General features: G+C 51.0%; 1 protein-coding gene across 1 annotated transcript in view; it reads left to right on the top strand.

Annotated features, from left to right (window-relative positions):
* Nucleotides 1-3,602: 3,602 nt before the first annotated feature.
* Nucleotides 3,603-16,392, top strand: part of UBE2Q1 (ubiquitin conjugating enzyme E2Q family member 1) — a 27,925-nt gene continuing 15,135 nt past the window's right edge. Inside the window, exons 1-5 of the mRNA XM_015419100.1 lie at nt 3,603-3,956; nt 4,987-5,091; nt 7,612-7,716; nt 14,791-14,841; nt 16,219-16,359. Of these exons, the coding sequence (XP_015274586.1) occupies nt 3,603-3,956; nt 4,987-5,091; nt 7,612-7,716; nt 14,791-14,841; nt 16,219-16,359 (756 nt within the window). The remainder of the gene's footprint in view (nt 3,957-4,986; nt 5,092-7,611; nt 7,717-14,790; nt 14,842-16,218; nt 16,360-16,392) is intronic.

Raw genomic sequence — 16,392 nt, 5'->3', positions numbered from 1 at the left:
CTTGCAAAGTCCTTCTAGAGCAGCGGGTCCCAAAGTGGGCGAGAGAACCAGTTTGGTGTAGTGGTTAGGAGCATGGACTCTAATTTGGGAGAACTGGGTTTGATGCCCCACTCCTTCACATGCAGCTGTTGATGTGACCTTGGGTCAGTCACAAGTTCTCTCAGAGCAGTTCTGGAAAGAGCAGTTCTCTCAGAGCTCTCTCAGCCCCACCTACCTCACAAGGTGTCTGTTGTAGGAAGGAGATTGTAAGCCACTCTGAGACTCCTTTGGGTAGTGAAGGGCGGGGTATAAATCCAATCTCTTCTCTTCTCTCCAATCTATGACTTCTATGCTAAAGTTTGGAAAGAAGCTTTGTTGTTGTTCAGGGAAGAAGCAATAACAGCTCACAAATTATGTATGAGTCCACGAAGGCAGACAGCGGCAGCAAAATAGTTTTTGCAAACAAGTGGTTTCTTTTTTCCTTGAGGGACTGGTTTGGTGCAGAGGTTAAGAGGGGTGGGCTCTAATCTGGAGAACCGGGTTTGATTCCCCACTCCTCCACATGCAGCCAGCTGGGTGACCTCGGGTCAGTCACAAGTTCTCTCAGAGCTCTCTCAGCCCCACCTACCTCCCAGGGTGACTGGCAGGGGGAGAGGACGGGAAGGAGACTGTAAGCTGCTCGGAGACTCCAAGTGAAGGGCGGGGTATAAATCCTCCTTCTCTTGTTCTTTTTCCAGGGGCGCTAAGGGGGTGGTAGGGGTGATGCTGGACGTGGGCCCCCTCAACCACATTATTCCCTTATTTACCATTGACCAGGCCATGGCACCATGCTGGCAAATGGCACTCCAAGATTCTGCCTCTGCATAGTGCTGAAATCTTATGGACACTATTGGAATTTTTAGTGGGACATATCATAGAATGTTAGAGTTGGAAGGGACCTTGCAGGTCATCTAGTCCAACCCCCTGCTCTCTGCAGGAGCAGAGCCGAAAGAGAGCCCTACAACGTACCCGGAAATGGTAGTCTAGCCTCCGCTTGAAAACGTCCAGCAAAGAAGCACCCACCACCTCCCGAGGCAGTCTGTCCCACTGCTCAACCACTCTTACAGTTAGGAAGTAACATGGTTTTACTGTAGTTAGCCAACTTTTCTCCAAGCAAAGAAATGGACTCCAGATTACTAAGACTCTCGCTGAGTGTCTTTAAAACCAGACGTTTGGGAAACTGCCGTAACTTCATCAGGCCCATCCATCGCATTAAGAATGAACACTGAAATCGTTACTAAATGTGCTAAGATTCTTGCTAAATGACTTTGAAGCGGTGGTGTCACTGGATCAAGCCCATCAGTGCTGCGGAATCTATCAAATGAAAAAGTTGCAACTGGATTTTGAATAAACACACAATGAATCCTTACCATTTTGAATGAAATGAAATCTTGTACAGAGGCAGCCTATTCCTGGATGGCTGCCCCCTTTGCCTCCTCTTTGTGAGTCTCCTGGAAGCAGACCCGTAGCCAGGATTTTTTAAACTTGGTAGTAAATCGGGGGGCGGGCTCCAAGATGCCCATTGTAGCTACGGGCCTGGCTGGAAGGGTCTGGCTGGCTGCGGGCAAAACGCTGAATTGGGTGGCATCTACTCTTGCATGGTGCATCTTGTGAGCTGAACCAAGTTTGAGTCCAGCGGCACCTTTAAGGCCAAGAAAGTTTAATTCTAGGTGTTAAGTCACTCGCTTAACAAAGCAGTCGGAGAGTGATTCAGCAAGAACACAACTTTATTCTTCAACTCGAACACAACTCCAACACGGATCAATATCTGATAGCCAGAACAGCCTTTACATTGCAGCTGTCCTGATTTTAAACATTCCTGGCTAATGTAGCCGCACCCACTGTACAAATATTAACCTATGAGGTTGCGGAGATAAGGTCCAATCACATTAGTTCCCGCTCAGGTAGCTTGCTTGAAGTGTTTGGCTTGTTACTTCCTGGGCTAGCAATACTATTGGATGGATTTGGAACCTAGCCCAGGACGAAGCTTAACATTACAGTTCAGTTAGATGTTTCACTATATGTCATGCATTCAAGGCAGCTTTGAATACACTACACTGGGTATAAGCTTTCGTGAGCATGCACACTTACTCAGAGACATCGTGCATGCACACAAAAGCTGATACCCAAAATTAAATTTTGTTGATATAAAAGGTGCCACTGGCATTGGAAAAAGTGCAGAAAGGGGCAACTAGAATGATAAAAGGGTTGGAACTAGAATGATAAAAGGGTTGGAAGGGCAACTAGAATAATAAAAGGGTTGGAACACTTTCCCTATGAATCAAAGTTAAAGAGCTTGGGGCTCTTTAGCTTGAAGAAACGACGGCTGAGGGGTGACATGATTGAGGTTTATAAGATTATGCATGGGATAGAGCAGGTCGAGAAAGAAGTACTTTTCTCCCTTTCTCACAACACAAGAACTCGTGGGCATTGCATGAAATTGCTGAGCGGTCAGGTTCGAACAGATAAAAGGAAGTCCTTCTTCACCCAAAGAGGGATTAACACATGGAATTCACTGCCACAGGAGGAGGTGGCGACTACAAGCATGGACAGCTTCAAAAGGGAACTGGATAAACATATGGAGCAGAGGTCCATCAGTGGCTATTAGCCACAAGGTATAAATAGGAACTCTCCGTCTGGGGCAAGGGATGCCCTGTATTCTTGGTGCTGGGGGTGGGGGGCAACAGTGGGAGGGCTTCTAGTGTCCTGGGCCACACTGATGGACCTCCTGATGGCACCTAGTATTTTTGGCCACTGTGTGACAGAGTGTTGGACTAGATGGGCATTTGACCTGATCCAACACTGGCTTCTCTTATGTTCTTATGTTCTGACCTGGATAGCCCAGGCAAGCTCATACCCAGAATTAAACTTCGTTGGTATTAAAGGTGCCACTGCACTCAAATTTTGTCCGATTGCTTCAGACCAACACGGCTCATCACCTGAATTCATCTGGTGAGCTGTTATGTTTGGGACATGCTTAGGCACTGCTAGATTAGGGGCCTTTCGGCCTCGGGCAGCAGGGCACCTATGATAGATCACATGGAACCCCCTTGTCCAGAGGCAGTCTACCTGCTCCTCCCCGCTCCCTCCCGCGTAAATGCGCCTTTAGCATGACGAAGCAAAAAGGATTTTCTGGCATTCCCGGGGTATTCCCTCCTTAGCGTGACGTCACCAATGCGTGGGCGGGGTTACATATCTCTGGGCCGTCCCAACATTCTAACCAACACCACCGACAAAAGCTCATTGGTTTAAAGGCAAGAACTGAGGATGGCGATTGGCCAGGAAGAGACGGAGGTGGGGCGACACGCTGGCCGTGCAATTGGCTACTGATGTTTAGACGTCACGAAGAACAATAGCCAATAATGGTGGCCTGACCTTTCCGGTTGCCTCCGCCCACTACAGGGAGAGACGAAGCGCCCCTCTCGAGTCCCGTCTCTCAAAGTCATTTCCGGCAACGGCGCGCATGCGCTTTCCGACCCTTCCCCGCCCACTTCGTCATTGATGCCCTCCAGCCTCCGCCTCCTCCTCCGTTGACGGGATAGAGAAAAACGTCACTTCCTGGAGGGTAGGCGGTCCCTGGCGCGATGCTTTCAGTCGAGGAGGCAGGCGGGGAACAGATGCGACGTCATTTCCGTCTGCGGGCCCTTCCCGGCCGCCATCTTGGTGCGGTGTGGGGGGAAGCGGGGGGCCCGTGGGCCGCGGGGCCGCTCGATGGGAAGATGCAGCGCGCGGGGCCGGGCGGGGCGGGGCCTGGCGCCGTGCTGGGGGCGGGGCCGGGGCGCGCGCTGCTGAGGCGGGAGCTGCGGCTGCTCGAGTCCATCTTCCACCGCGGGCACGAGCGCTTCCGCATCGCCCGCGCCTGCCCGGACGAGCTGGGCTGCGAGTTCCTGCCCGGCCCGGCCGGCGGCGGGCCCGTCCGTATCCATGGCAACATCACGGTGAGCTACCGGGAGGGGGCCGGCGGCGGAGGGGGGGAGGGGGTCCCTCCGAAGGGCGGGGCGGGGCGAGCGCGGGACTGTGGGCGGGGCCTGAGGCGGGTGGGCGGGGCCTCTTAGGGGGAGGGGGAGACCCTTGGCAAGGCTGGACAAGGGGCGGGGCCTGCAAAGGGAGGTGGGGCTTCAAGGAAGGGGTGGGATCCCTGCTTCTTTTAAACAAAAGCATATTCATCTTTATTGCCAGGGGGAAAGCCAGGTGGTATAGTGGGTGTGGAGTGTCAGGCGCAGGTTTGGAGGGAGTGCTCAGGCTCAAATCCTGAGCTCCCAGATCAGGAGGGACAGACCCAAGTTCGAATCCTCCACACAGCCCTGGACACCCTTGAGCCAGTCACTTATTGTCAACCCTACTTCCCTCAAAGGTCAAGATGGGTAGCTGTGTTAGTCTGCCTGTGGCAGTAGAAAAGAGCAAGAATCCAGTAGCAGGGTCGGAGCTTTCATGAAACTCGTGTATCTGAACTTGTGTATCTGAAGAAGTGAGCAGCGACTCATGAAAGCTCCTGCCCTGCCACATATTTTGTTAGTCTTTAATGTGCTCCTGGGCTCCTGCTCTTTTCCCTCGCAGGGTTCTTGTGAAGATGAGGTGAATGGGAATCACGTGTGCCGTTCCATCTCACAAAATGCAAATAACAAAAGGGAAGAGGGTGAGAGAGATCTGGATTCGGGTTCTGTCTGCAGCTCTTAGTTGGGACGTTAAGAGTGTAGGAAGAGCCCTGCTGAATCAGACCAGCGGTCCATCATTTTTATCATCTTCTTTCCCAGTGTGCCTAGCCAGCTTCTTTTGGAAAACCTGCATCTCTTAATTTGTTTTGCTACGTCAGGGATGCAGGCGCCTTCAACAGGGGAACAGGCAGATGTTTTGGGGTACTGCTTCATACCCTGATGGCACTCTTGTTGTGATGGTGGGGAGACAGGAGCAGAGGGAAAGACCCTATCCCAACATGAGACATGATCTCTCCATTTCCCCCTCTTCCAGGAGTCTTATCCGGCTGTTCCTCCAATATGGTCTGTGGAATCGGACGATCCCAACTTAGCGGCGATCCTAGAGAGGCTGGCCGACGTGAAAAAAGGAAACACACTGGTGAGGCCTGGAGAAAAGATCTAGCTGTAGACGGAGTAAATCACGGAGCTGGAAGGAGCGACAGAGGCCATCTAGTCCCACCCCCTGCTCAGTGCAGGATCTGTCTAAAGCAGGGGTCCTCAAACTTTTTAAACAGGGGGCCAGTTCACTGTCCCTCAGACCGTTGGAGGGCCGGACTATAGTTTTAAAAAAACCCTATGAACAAATTCCTATGCACACTGCACATATCTTAAAAAAACAAAACGGGAACAAATACAATATTTAAAATGAAGAACAAGTAAAGTTAAATCAACAAATTTACCAGTATTTCAATGGGAACTATGGGCCTGCTTTTGGCTAATGAGATGGTCAATGTCCGGTTCCATATTTGTCACTGCTAGTCGTAACAAGTGATGCAAGTGTGCACCAGTTAGTCTAGATCTGGTTGGAGATTTCAGATGTTTCATATTGGAAAAAGTCTGTTCACAGACATAAGTGCTTCCAAAGATGGTTGCCATTTTGAGTGCATGGTTCCTGAGATTAAAATGCATAGAAATTAGAAAGGCTGCTTGACTTGAATGCTTCTTTCAGAAAGTCACAATTCTGCAGTTCAGCCAGTTCCATTTGGTAAATTGCATCCACATTTTCAATGTCAATAGAAAATGGGTTACGGAAAAGCTGTATGTCCTGTTCATGAAGATGAAGCGCACACAAAACAAAAATTCCCCCTCTGCAAGCGCTACTTTGTGGCTTGCAAAAGAGGGGAGTGGGTCAGCTGGAAACGGCGGACTGGGCGTGGGGGGGGCCTTCCCCCTGGGGAATCCTTGGCACGGGACGGGCTTGCTGGATAATATCCCGGGGAGGGGAGAACAGCTCCTTCTTGGAAAAGGGACTCGGGGAAAGTTCCCAAGAAAAGACGGGAGGAAGCGCTGGCAAAGAAGCACAAAGTGCCCCCCCCTTTCCTTGCTAAAATTCCCCTTTGTGGCTACAGAGGCAGGCCAAGGCTACGAGTCTTGCTGGCAGGTCTCATGGCGTGGGGGGCAGCGGAGAGAGGGTGAGACGCTGGCCCTCTGCGGCTGGCGCTCCCTTCCCACAGTGGCCTCCTAGTTGCTGACCAGGGCTTTTGCCCCAAAAGCATGGCTGTGCGGCAGACGGCAGCAGAAGACGGAGGAGGATATTCTGGAGGGAGCCCAGATTAGGAGGTGCCGAACTCTGCCGGGATTTGTTACCCTCCCGAATCTCATTCACACATGGTTGCAATGCACACATGGCCGGTCTATGCGCAGGAAACCCATGTCGGGGGATTTATTCCAGGCAGGGCGTGATTGTGTGGATGTGGCATGGAAGTGCGGGTGGTGGTGGTGGTCTGACACCCCGATCCCGGGCCTGTATTCCGGGGAAGTGACGGACTTTCTCCCAAGCCAGCGGCGCAGCCTGGAGTTGCCGCCGGCAGAGCCTCGCGTCTCACTTCCTTAGCCCGTGGACAGTTTCAGGGGAAAGGGGCAGAACCTTTGTCTGGCACTGGGAACCTTCGCCCAAACCCTGGGAAGGGAGGGCGGGCGTGCCGGCCTGGCTGTCGGCGCTCCTGGCCCTATGGCAGGTCCCCAGCAGTTGGAGAAAAAAGCAAACTTTTGCAGCCCTGGAAAGTGGAAGCGGCGCCGCGCCGAGGGGAATGGTGCCCCTACCGCTCGCCAGGGCCCCTTGTGCTGGGCAGCATATGGACAGGACAGTGGCAAAAACACCTGGCGGGCCGGATAAATGTTTTCGGCGGGCCGCATGTGGCCCCCGGGCCGTAGTTTGAGGACCCCTGGTCTAAAGCATCCCTGACAAGTGTTCATCCAGCTGCTGCTTGAAGACAGCCAGTGAGGTGGAACTCACTGCCTCCCTAGGCAGCCAGTTCCACTGTTGAACTACTCTTACTGTAAAAAAAAAAAAATCCTAATATTCAGGTGGTACTTTTCTTCCCATAATTTAAACCCATCGTTGTGAGTCCCATCCTCTGCTGCCAACAGGAACAGCTCCCTGCCCTCCCCTAAGGGACAGCCCTTCCAATACTCCAAGAGAGCCATCCTGTCCCCCCTCAACCTCCTCTTCTCCAGACTGAACATTCCAAAGTCCCTCAGCCTCTCCGTCCAGGTCTCCAGGCCCCCGATCATCCTCATCGCTCTCCTCTGCACCCACTCTATTCTGTCCACACCCTTTTTGAAGTGCAGCCTCCAGAACTGCACACAATACTCCAGGTGCTGCCTGACAAGACTATGATATCTTATGATTTGGATGTTATGCCTCTGTTGATGCACCCCAAGACTGCATTAGCCTTTTTTGCTGCTGTATCACACTGACTGCTAATACTTAGTTTATGGTCCACCTGTACCCCAAGATCTTGTTCACGCACACTGCTACCCCAGAAATGTACCCCCCATCCCATATGCACGCTTCTCATTTTTGTTACGTCGATACAGAGTGGATTGTTTTGGCTGGGTAAGCGTGGCTGTTTGCCTTCCACTAACCTTTCTTCTTGTCTCTTTCTCCTCGCCAAAGCTCTTGCAACACCTGAAGCGGATCATTTCCGACCTCTGCAAGCTCTACAACCTCCCGCAGCATCCGGACGTGGAGATGCTAGACCAGCCTCTGCCCGCTGAGCAGGTAAGCCTCCCCAGGGACTCCCCTTACCCTTCTGCACCAAGTAGGAGTCCTGCTGCAGTGAATGCTGCTTGAGTTGGTGTCCGTACTGGAGCTTTTGGGCTTGCAGATTTCATAGAATTGTAGAATGTTAGAGTTGGAAGGGACCTTGCTGGTCATCTAGTCCAACCCCCTGCACTCTGCAGGAGCAGAGCCGAAAGGTAGCTCTACAATATACCCGCTTGAAAACGTCCAGCGAAGGAGCATCCACCACCTCCCGAGGCCGTCTGTTCCACTGCTCAACCACTCTTACAGTTAGGAAGTTTCTCCTGATATTTAGCTGGTATCGACTCCCTTGTAATCTCCACCCATTAGATCTAGTCTTGCAATACGGAGCAAGAGGGAATAGATCTGCTCCATCTTCTACATGACAGCCCTTCAAATACTTGAAGACGGCCATCATGTCCCCTCTGAGCCTTCTCTTCCCCAGGCTAAACATACCCAACTCTTTCAGCCTTTCCCTGTATGACTTGGATTCTTTGCCACAAAGCAGGATATTCTCCAGGGCATTCTAATAATAAAGAAGCTGGGCTCTGCCCAGTGGGTAGGTAGTGTCCAGAGGCCTTTGTTGAAAAGGATGAAAAAAGAAGTATGATCATCCCAGCGTGTTTTCGGTTCCAAAGAGGAACGGGGGGGGGGGGGGCACGGGGCACAGAATCTGCCTGTCTTGCACTAGGGAACTCAGAGCAGCGTGCGGGCTTTTCCTCTTCTCCATTTCATCCTCACAACAGCCTTGTAGAGTAGCTCAGGCTGAGAGACAGTGAACTTCAAAGCAGAGTGAGAATTCTGCACCCGGGTCTTCCAGATCCTAGTCTTGTGCTGGCCTCTTTCCAGTGTTGGCCATCCAGCAAATCTAAACCCCGCCCCAAACGTAGAATTCACTTCAGTCCATTGCAAAATGACTCTCGCAGTCCGACACTTGGTCTCCACGTGAACCTTTCCTGGCAGTCTTGCAGTTAGCGCAATTAGCCTACAAGCATGGTTATTAGTCTGCCAGCTTGTTTATGCCTGCCTAAATCTTTTGGGACTTGATAGTTTAAAACAGCAACAACCAGTACATTAGCTAGTTAACAGAGGCTTCTATGCTTGGTCACTTGGTGGCAACCTTGACTTGCTCTTGGCTTGTGGTTGTTGTAGGAACATAAGAGAAGCCGTGTTGGATCAGGCCAGTGGCCCATCCAGTTCAACACTCTGGGTCACACAGTGGCCAAAACCCAGGGGCCATCAGGAGATCCACAGCGGGGCCAGAACTCCAGAAGCCCTCCCACTGTGGCCCTCCTGAAGCACCAAGAATACAGAGCACCACTGCCTCAGACATAAGAACATAACAGGAGCCATGTTGGATCAGGCCAATGGCCCATCCAATCCAAAACTCTGGGTCACACAGTGGCCAGAAATACCAGGTGCCATCAGGAGGTCCACCAGTGGGGCCAGGACATTAAAAGCCCCCCCCCTGTTGCCCCCCCCCCCCCAAGCACCAAGAAGACAGAGCATCTGCCCCCAACAGAGTGTTCCATCTGTACCTTGTGACTAAGAGTCACTCATGGGCCTCTGCAGGGGTCATTTCGAGGGAGAACGACCCTGAGCGGCGTTCTGGGAGTAACAAGCCCAGGCATCAGGTTGGCTGGGGAAGGGAAGGGCAGGCAGGCAGACATCCCCCTTTCCAGGGGTCGTTTCGTAGAAAAAGAGCTAGGGGAACTCATTAGCATAACTCATTAGCATATGCCACAGGAGGTCCACCCAGGTGCCATCAGGAGGTCCACCAGCGAGGCCAGACCTCTGGAAGCCCTCCCACTCTTGCCCCCCAAGCACCGAGAAGACAGAGCATCACTGCCCTAGACAGAGTGTTCCCTCTATAGTAAAGGTAAAGGTTCCCTTGCTCGAAAGCCAGTCGAGTCCGACTCTAGGGTTGCGGTGCTCATCTCCGTTTCAAAGCCAAAGAGCCAGTGCTGTCTGAAGACGTTTCCGTGGTCATGTGGCCGGCATGACTAAACACCAAGGCGGACGGAACGCTGTTACCTTCCCACCGAAGTGGTACCTATTTATCTACTTGCAATTTCTTGCTTTCGAACTGCTAGGTTGGCAGGAGCTGGAACTAGAGACGGGAGCTCACTCCGTCATGTGGCAACCCGGGTCTCGAACTGCTAAACTACTGACCTTCCACAGCCTGCAGTTCAGCGTCTTAACCACTTGAGCCACCGCAGCTCCAGTATTCCCTCTATACCTTGTGGCTAATAATCCCACACGTTGTCCTGAGCTCTGTAGTGGAAAGCCCGGAAAAAAATGGATGGATAAATCCTGACTGTGCAGCTGCTGCTAAAGAATGTACAGAAGAGCCTTGGAGGATCTGACCAAGGTCCAGCTTCCTTCAGCATTCTTTGGTCTCCGCACCCACTACTAGGTGGTCCACCAGAAATGCATCAGAGGTCGTCCAAAGTCCCTTACGTCCCTTAGCGTATCCCCTCTCAAATATTGTCTGAGATAAGAATAGTATTGTCTGTGGAAGCTTGCTTTCTTAACTGCATTCTGGGTGATTGTAAAGACAGATTAGAGAGTCCGCCACTCCCCCTGTCAACAAATGTTGGGAGTCCATACAAGTACACACTCCGGGTGGTTTTTCTGAAGGTACATGACGCCCATTGCCTGGGGGAGTTTAAAGTGTTTAGTTTTAGAGTGTTTTGCTTTTGGGGCTTATACTTGGAGTTCTACAGCTAGTTTGGTGTAGTGGTTAGGAGCGTGGACTCTAATCTGGGAGAACCAGGTTTGATTCCCCACTCCTCCACATGCAGCTACTCGAGTGACCTTGGGTCAGTCACAAGTTCTCTCAGAGCTGTTCTCTCAAGGGCAGTCCTCAAAAGAGCTTTCTCAGCCCCACCCACCTCACAGGGTGTCTGTCCTGGGGAGAGGAAGGGAAAGGAGTTTGTAAGCCGCTCTGAGACTCCAAGTGAAGGGCGGGGTAGCAATCCAATCTCCTCTTCTTCTTCTTCTAGTCTCAGAGCTAAGATACCTTGAATATTGTATCATGTTGAGTTCTAAGTAATGATTGTAGCAGACTAGAATCTGATTGTTCCGTTTGGCACCAAGCGTTCGCTAACTTGGGATGTGATTTGCCAAGCAGTAAAAACTTTGAAGCCATTGGTTAATACCCGAGAGGCGTAGGGAACAAGCCCCGGTAGGTCTACTCAGGAGCAAGCCTCATGCTATTTCAGTGAGGCTTACTCTGATGAAAGTGTTCTTAGGATAGCACTGATTGCGGCCACATGCTCAGTTATCTTCCATTGAAGTCACTTGGACTTCAGAGCCCCGGATCATGCCTGTATTTTTCATATTTTGTCTATGTGTAAAGTGCCGTCAAGTGACCCTGTAGGGCTTTCAGGGCAAGAGACAGACAGGTGGTTTGCCGTTGCTGGCCTCCGCGTAGCGACCTCGAACTTCCTTGGTGGTCTCCCATCCAAATACTAACCAGGCCCAACCCTGCTTAGCTTCTGAGATCGGACAAGATCAGGCTAGCCTGGGCCACCCAGGTCAGGGACAGATGAACAGAGGTGGTTTGCCGTTGCCTGCCTTTGCATAGCAACCATAGACTTCCTTGGTGGTCTCCCATCCAAATACTAACCAGGCCCAACCCTGCTTAGCTTCTGAGATCGGACAAGATCAGGCTAGCCTGGGCCGTCCAGGTTAGATTTCTGGAAATTCTGAAGCCACAGGGGGGGAAAGAAACCCCCCTTCTCCCCCCCCCCCCGAGAAAAATTGAAATGTAGAAGAAGAGATTGGATTTATACCCCACCCTTCGCTCGGAGTCTCTGAGTGGCTTACAGTCTCCTTTCTCTTCCCCTCCCCACAACAGACACCCTGTGAGAGAGGTGAGGCTGAGAGAGCTCTTGAGGACTGCCCTTGAGAGAACTTGTGACTGACCCAAGGTCACACCAGCAGCTGCATGTGGAGGAGTGGGGGAATCAAACCCGCTTCCCCAGATTAGAGTCCGCGCTCTTAACTGCTACACCAAACTGCAGTACTTGCTTTCTTGTCAAACCTAAACTTCTTTTGCTAATTGAACAATATAAAACTTATAACTTAGCTTGTGAAATTGTACTGTTTGGCATGTTTGCGGAAATTAAAAGTATAAATATCTTTACTATTAGGAAAAGTTGCAAGAATACCTAATACTTGAGGAAGAATTACAAACGGCTGCTACTGCGCTACAACAGCATGCAAATCTTTAGTTTTTGATAGCTTAGAGGGAAGAAAGAGGGCATTCAAAGCTCTCCAGAATTTCCCAAATTAAGAAATTCCTCTGGCTTTTTCATGCTCTATATTTTGAGTGTACAAAGTCTTGCTTTAAGAAGTCTTTTATCCTAAGAGAGAAAATGTTTCATAGTTGGGGTTTTTCCCTGTGCTCCTCCAAATTTTCTATCTTTTTCCATTGTAAAAGAGAGAAAAAACCACCAGCTTTTCCCAGGGCCTTTTGCCCTCTCTGTTTGTATGTATGTTTTTTATTGCCATTTTGAGAAATTCATTCTTCTAAAAAGCCATTATTTGAGTATATTTGATTGATTTGTCTCATTTGTAGATCCCTTATTACGTTACTTTGAAGATGGTGGTAATTCTTAGATCTGTAAGATATTCTTTCAGCTTCAAGAAAAAAATTAGTAATTATTTTCTTGTACTGAGTCTTCCTAAAAGATAAATTCATGAAAGTTGCTAGCCCACCAAAAATAAAATTCTCTTCCAGTTTACAGAAACGTCTGCTTATCCTTATCTGGTTGTCTGGAGGCAATCTGCACTCGCCCAAGGCGAACAGGCAAATGGCTTTGCATGAGTTTGCATTAAGCCTTTTGACTGGCTATGACGTATTTGTAGTGTTTATTTTTTTATAATCATACTTTGCTTTTCCACTTTAAAAAGTCTTGACTACATCTTACATTAATTTGAAAAGTGACAGCCTCTTAAAAAAAATAGAAAATAGAACCAAAAGAGGAAGTATTTCATAAGGAGTGATTTTCGGGGCTCTCCAAAATTTTCCAGTTTTGCTATTGGGCAAAAAAAGTCTCCAAGGAGTGGACAAAGTTTATTTTTAATTACTTTGCCATTGCTTGTGTTTTTGGGCCTTCACATTTCTGTGGACGGTCTATAGCAGAGGCACATAGATTGTTGTCGCCTCTTCCCCCGCTGCTACGGCTCCCTCGCGTTTTGCCACGCAGAGGTACTCCACCCCTGAACATGGAGGCTCCATTCTGCCAGTGTGGCCGAGAGCTGGTGGTGCGCCCTCCTCTGCAGATCTCTCTAATCCCCTCGTAAAGCCATCTGAGCAAGTAGCCCTTGCCACACCCATAAGTTAATTATTCCCAGTGTGGCGCAATCTTTTCTTTTGGCCGTCCTGACCTGACTTTCCGTCAGGTGAAAGGGCAGTGTGAAGGAGAAGCACTCTTCACACTCGCGGCAGAAGCGGCTTGCGGCGGGCTTCTCCGCAAGGGGCAATTCCTTATCTTCCTCTGGCTAGTGGCGCTTTGCAGGCCTGCTTGGGGAACGAAGTGGGGATGCTCATCTCTCAGCGGGTTTCCTCCTGGTCCCAGGGGATGAGCCACACCTTCCGGATTGATTTAATGTGAAGTGCACGGACCTCGCTCTCCCCACGCTGGAGTTAAAAGCGCAGCTCCATGGAGAGTCATCTACTTTGTACGCAAGAGGTCCCAGGTTCAGCCTTCGCAATATCTAGTTAGCCATGAATGCTCATAGAATCATAGAGTTGGAAGGAACCTCCAGGGTCATCTCGTCTAACCCCCTGCTCAGTGCAGGAAACTCAGTGCAGTGGAAGTATCTTCCCACCCCCAGTGACCCCTGCTCAAAGCCCAGAAGCTGACAAAAAACCTCCAGGGTCCCCGGCCAAACTGGCCTGGAGAAAAAGTGCATCCCGACCTGGGCATGTAAGGAAGGGACACTGAGAACTAAGCCCTGAGTCAGCCCTTCCTGCCCTCCCTCTCACGATCTGCCTAAAGATAGATCAAGGTGGACAGCTGTGTTGGTGGGAAGCAATCAAACAAAGTCAGAGTCCAGTGGGACCATTAAGACCGACATAAGCTCACACCTTGAATAAACCTTTGTCGGTCTTAAAGGTGCCCCACTGGGCTCTGGCTTTGTTCTGTGATCTGCCCAAGTTCACGGAATCAGCATTGCTGTCCGATGGCCATCTAGCCACGAAGCTGCCTTATACTGAATTGGACCCTCAGTCCATCAGTGTCAGTCTCGTCCGCTCAGACTGGCAGCGGCTCTCCAGGGTCTTGGGCAGAGATCTTTCACATCACCTACTGCCAGGGTTGTTAACCGGAGACACCGGGAATTGAACCTGGTACCTTCTGCACGCTAAGCGGATGCTCTGCTACTGAGCCACGGCCCCCTCCCTGAACAATCTCACATGGTCAGGCTGGGCAAGACCTGTCGCCCTACGTGTAGGCAGTAGAATTGGTAAGTCTCCGACTAACAGTGGAAGACTTTCTGCCGGCAGACATACGCCACCACTCCACAGGCATGTGTGTGTGTATGTGGGAAATAAGAGGAAAATCGCTGTCGCATCAACGGTGTGATGTCATTTCTGGTGTGAACCCAGAAGTGACATCACACCGCTCTAGGATTCAGTAGGGAATCTCTGGTAAAACCATAGAGTCTCCACCGAATCCTAGAGAGACATGACCTCACTTCCAAGTTCGATACAGAATTGATACCATGCTGTTGGCATGGCAGCACACCTGCCCTTCAGAGTTTCTCTGGGTGCCACCTGCTGGCTAAGAACTCTGGTTGGCAAGGATTAAGATACAGTGCCAAGCGGGGGCACTGGATGATCTTGGGAAAGGGTGGGGAAAGGAAGCAGTAGAACAGGAGAAGCCAATTTTCTACAGGTGTCTCTTTTGCTGTTTTGGGGTCCTTAAAGAGATGGGCAGTGTCTCCAGGTGAGCACCTGCCAACCTTGCATGAAGGACAACAGAAGTGCTATCTTGGGCGGCTCTGAGTTTTGACCTCTTTCTGTCTTCTGCTGTTTTATAGAGCACCCAGGAAGAGGTATCCTCTGAAGAAGAAGATGAGGAGATGCCAGAGGTATTGGGGGGGGGGGGCTTGTGCTTTTTTAAGACACCTAAAAACAGCACAGAAGTATTACCATGACACATGAAATGATGCGAAAATTACACAGTGGGATCCTAGTTTCAGCAAGCGAAACTCAGTAGTATAGCCCACAGTCTCTAATGATTTATCCAAGTAACTTTGTGAATCGTTCGGTACAGGGCCACTCTGTTGCCTGTGTAGAAAAGCTGTCTTGAAGTAAAAGAAAATCAGGAGAGTCCTGCTGGATCAGACCAGTAAGGGTCCATCTAGTCCAGCATCCCGTCTCACACAAGGGCCTCAACCAGTTCCTCTGGAGGGCCACCAACAGGGCAGAGAGGCCGAGGCCTTCCCCTCACAAGAACATCAGAAGAGCCCTGCTGGATCAGACCAGTGAGGATCAGAAGAAGAGCCCTGCTGGATCAGACCATCTAGTCCAGCATCCCGTCTCACACAGTGGCTTCAACCAGTTCCTCTGGAGGGCCAACAGCAGGGTAAAGAGGCCGAGGCCTTCCCCTCATAAGAACGTAAGAAGAGCCCCTGCTGGGTCAGACCAGTGAGGGTCCATCTGGTCCAGCCTCCTGCCTCACACAGGGGCCTCAGCCAATTCCTCTGGAGGGCCAGCAACAGGGCAGAGAGGCCGAGGCCTTCCCCTCATAAGAACATCAGAAGAGCCCTGCTGGATCAGACCAGTGAGGGTCCATCTGGTCCAGCATCCTGTCTCACACAGTGGCCTCAACCAGTTCCTCTGGAGGGCCAACGACAGGGCAGAGAGGCTGAGGCCTTTCCCTCATAAGAACATCAGAAGAGCTTGGAGGTTCCCCTCAGTTGCCGTGGCCAGTAGCCATTGAACGACTTATCCTCTATGAATCTATCTAATCCTTTTTTTCATGCTCTTTATTCCTGTGGCCATCACAGCATAAGCCAGGAGAGGGGGAGCCTTCCTTGTTCCCTCTAAGCTGTGGGGTCTTGTGAGTAAAAAAATCTACTTGGTGAGCGACTGGCATTAAAGTTGTGAGGGAGCGATCTGGCTGCTGCATAGATCAGTCTGCTCTGGAGCCTTCCTTCCTGAGCGAAGGCAAAAATGTGTGAGCTGGAGGCTAAACAACTGTGTGCCAGCTCACAGTAACTCGGCTTAGAGGGAACACTGTTCCTGACCTCCTCGGGCAGGCCGTTCCACGAGATGGGGGCCAGCACAGTGAAGGCACGTGTACAGGCAGTCATCGATTTTGCCCGCTTGCAGGTTGGCGCCTGCAGACGGCCTTTCCCAGATGAGCGGCGCTGTCCTGGTGGAGCATTGGGTGGGAGAGGCTGTCTTTGTCCTGAGGCCAGAACCCTCACAAGGTGGCTGTTTTCTCTTTTCGCCCTCGCAAGGACACGGAGGAGCTGGATCACTACGAGATGAAGGAGGAGGAGCCGGCAGAAGGGAAGAAGGCGGAGGACGACGGCATCGGCAAGGAGAACCTGGCCATCCTTGAGAAAATCAAAAAGAACCAGAGGCAAGATTACTTAAATGTACGTGTCGCCCGGCGGGAGGGTCAGGTGGGG

The sequence above is a fragment of the Gekko japonicus genome, unplaced genomic scaffold (assembly GCF_001447785.1).
Source record: "Gekko japonicus isolate JY-2015 unplaced genomic scaffold, Gekko_japonicus_V1.1 scaffold25, whole genome shotgun sequence".
NCBI classification, from domain to species: Eukaryota; Metazoa; Chordata; class Lepidosauria; order Squamata; family Gekkonidae; genus Gekko; species Gekko japonicus.
This window is presented reverse-complemented; position numbering and strand designations above follow the sequence as displayed.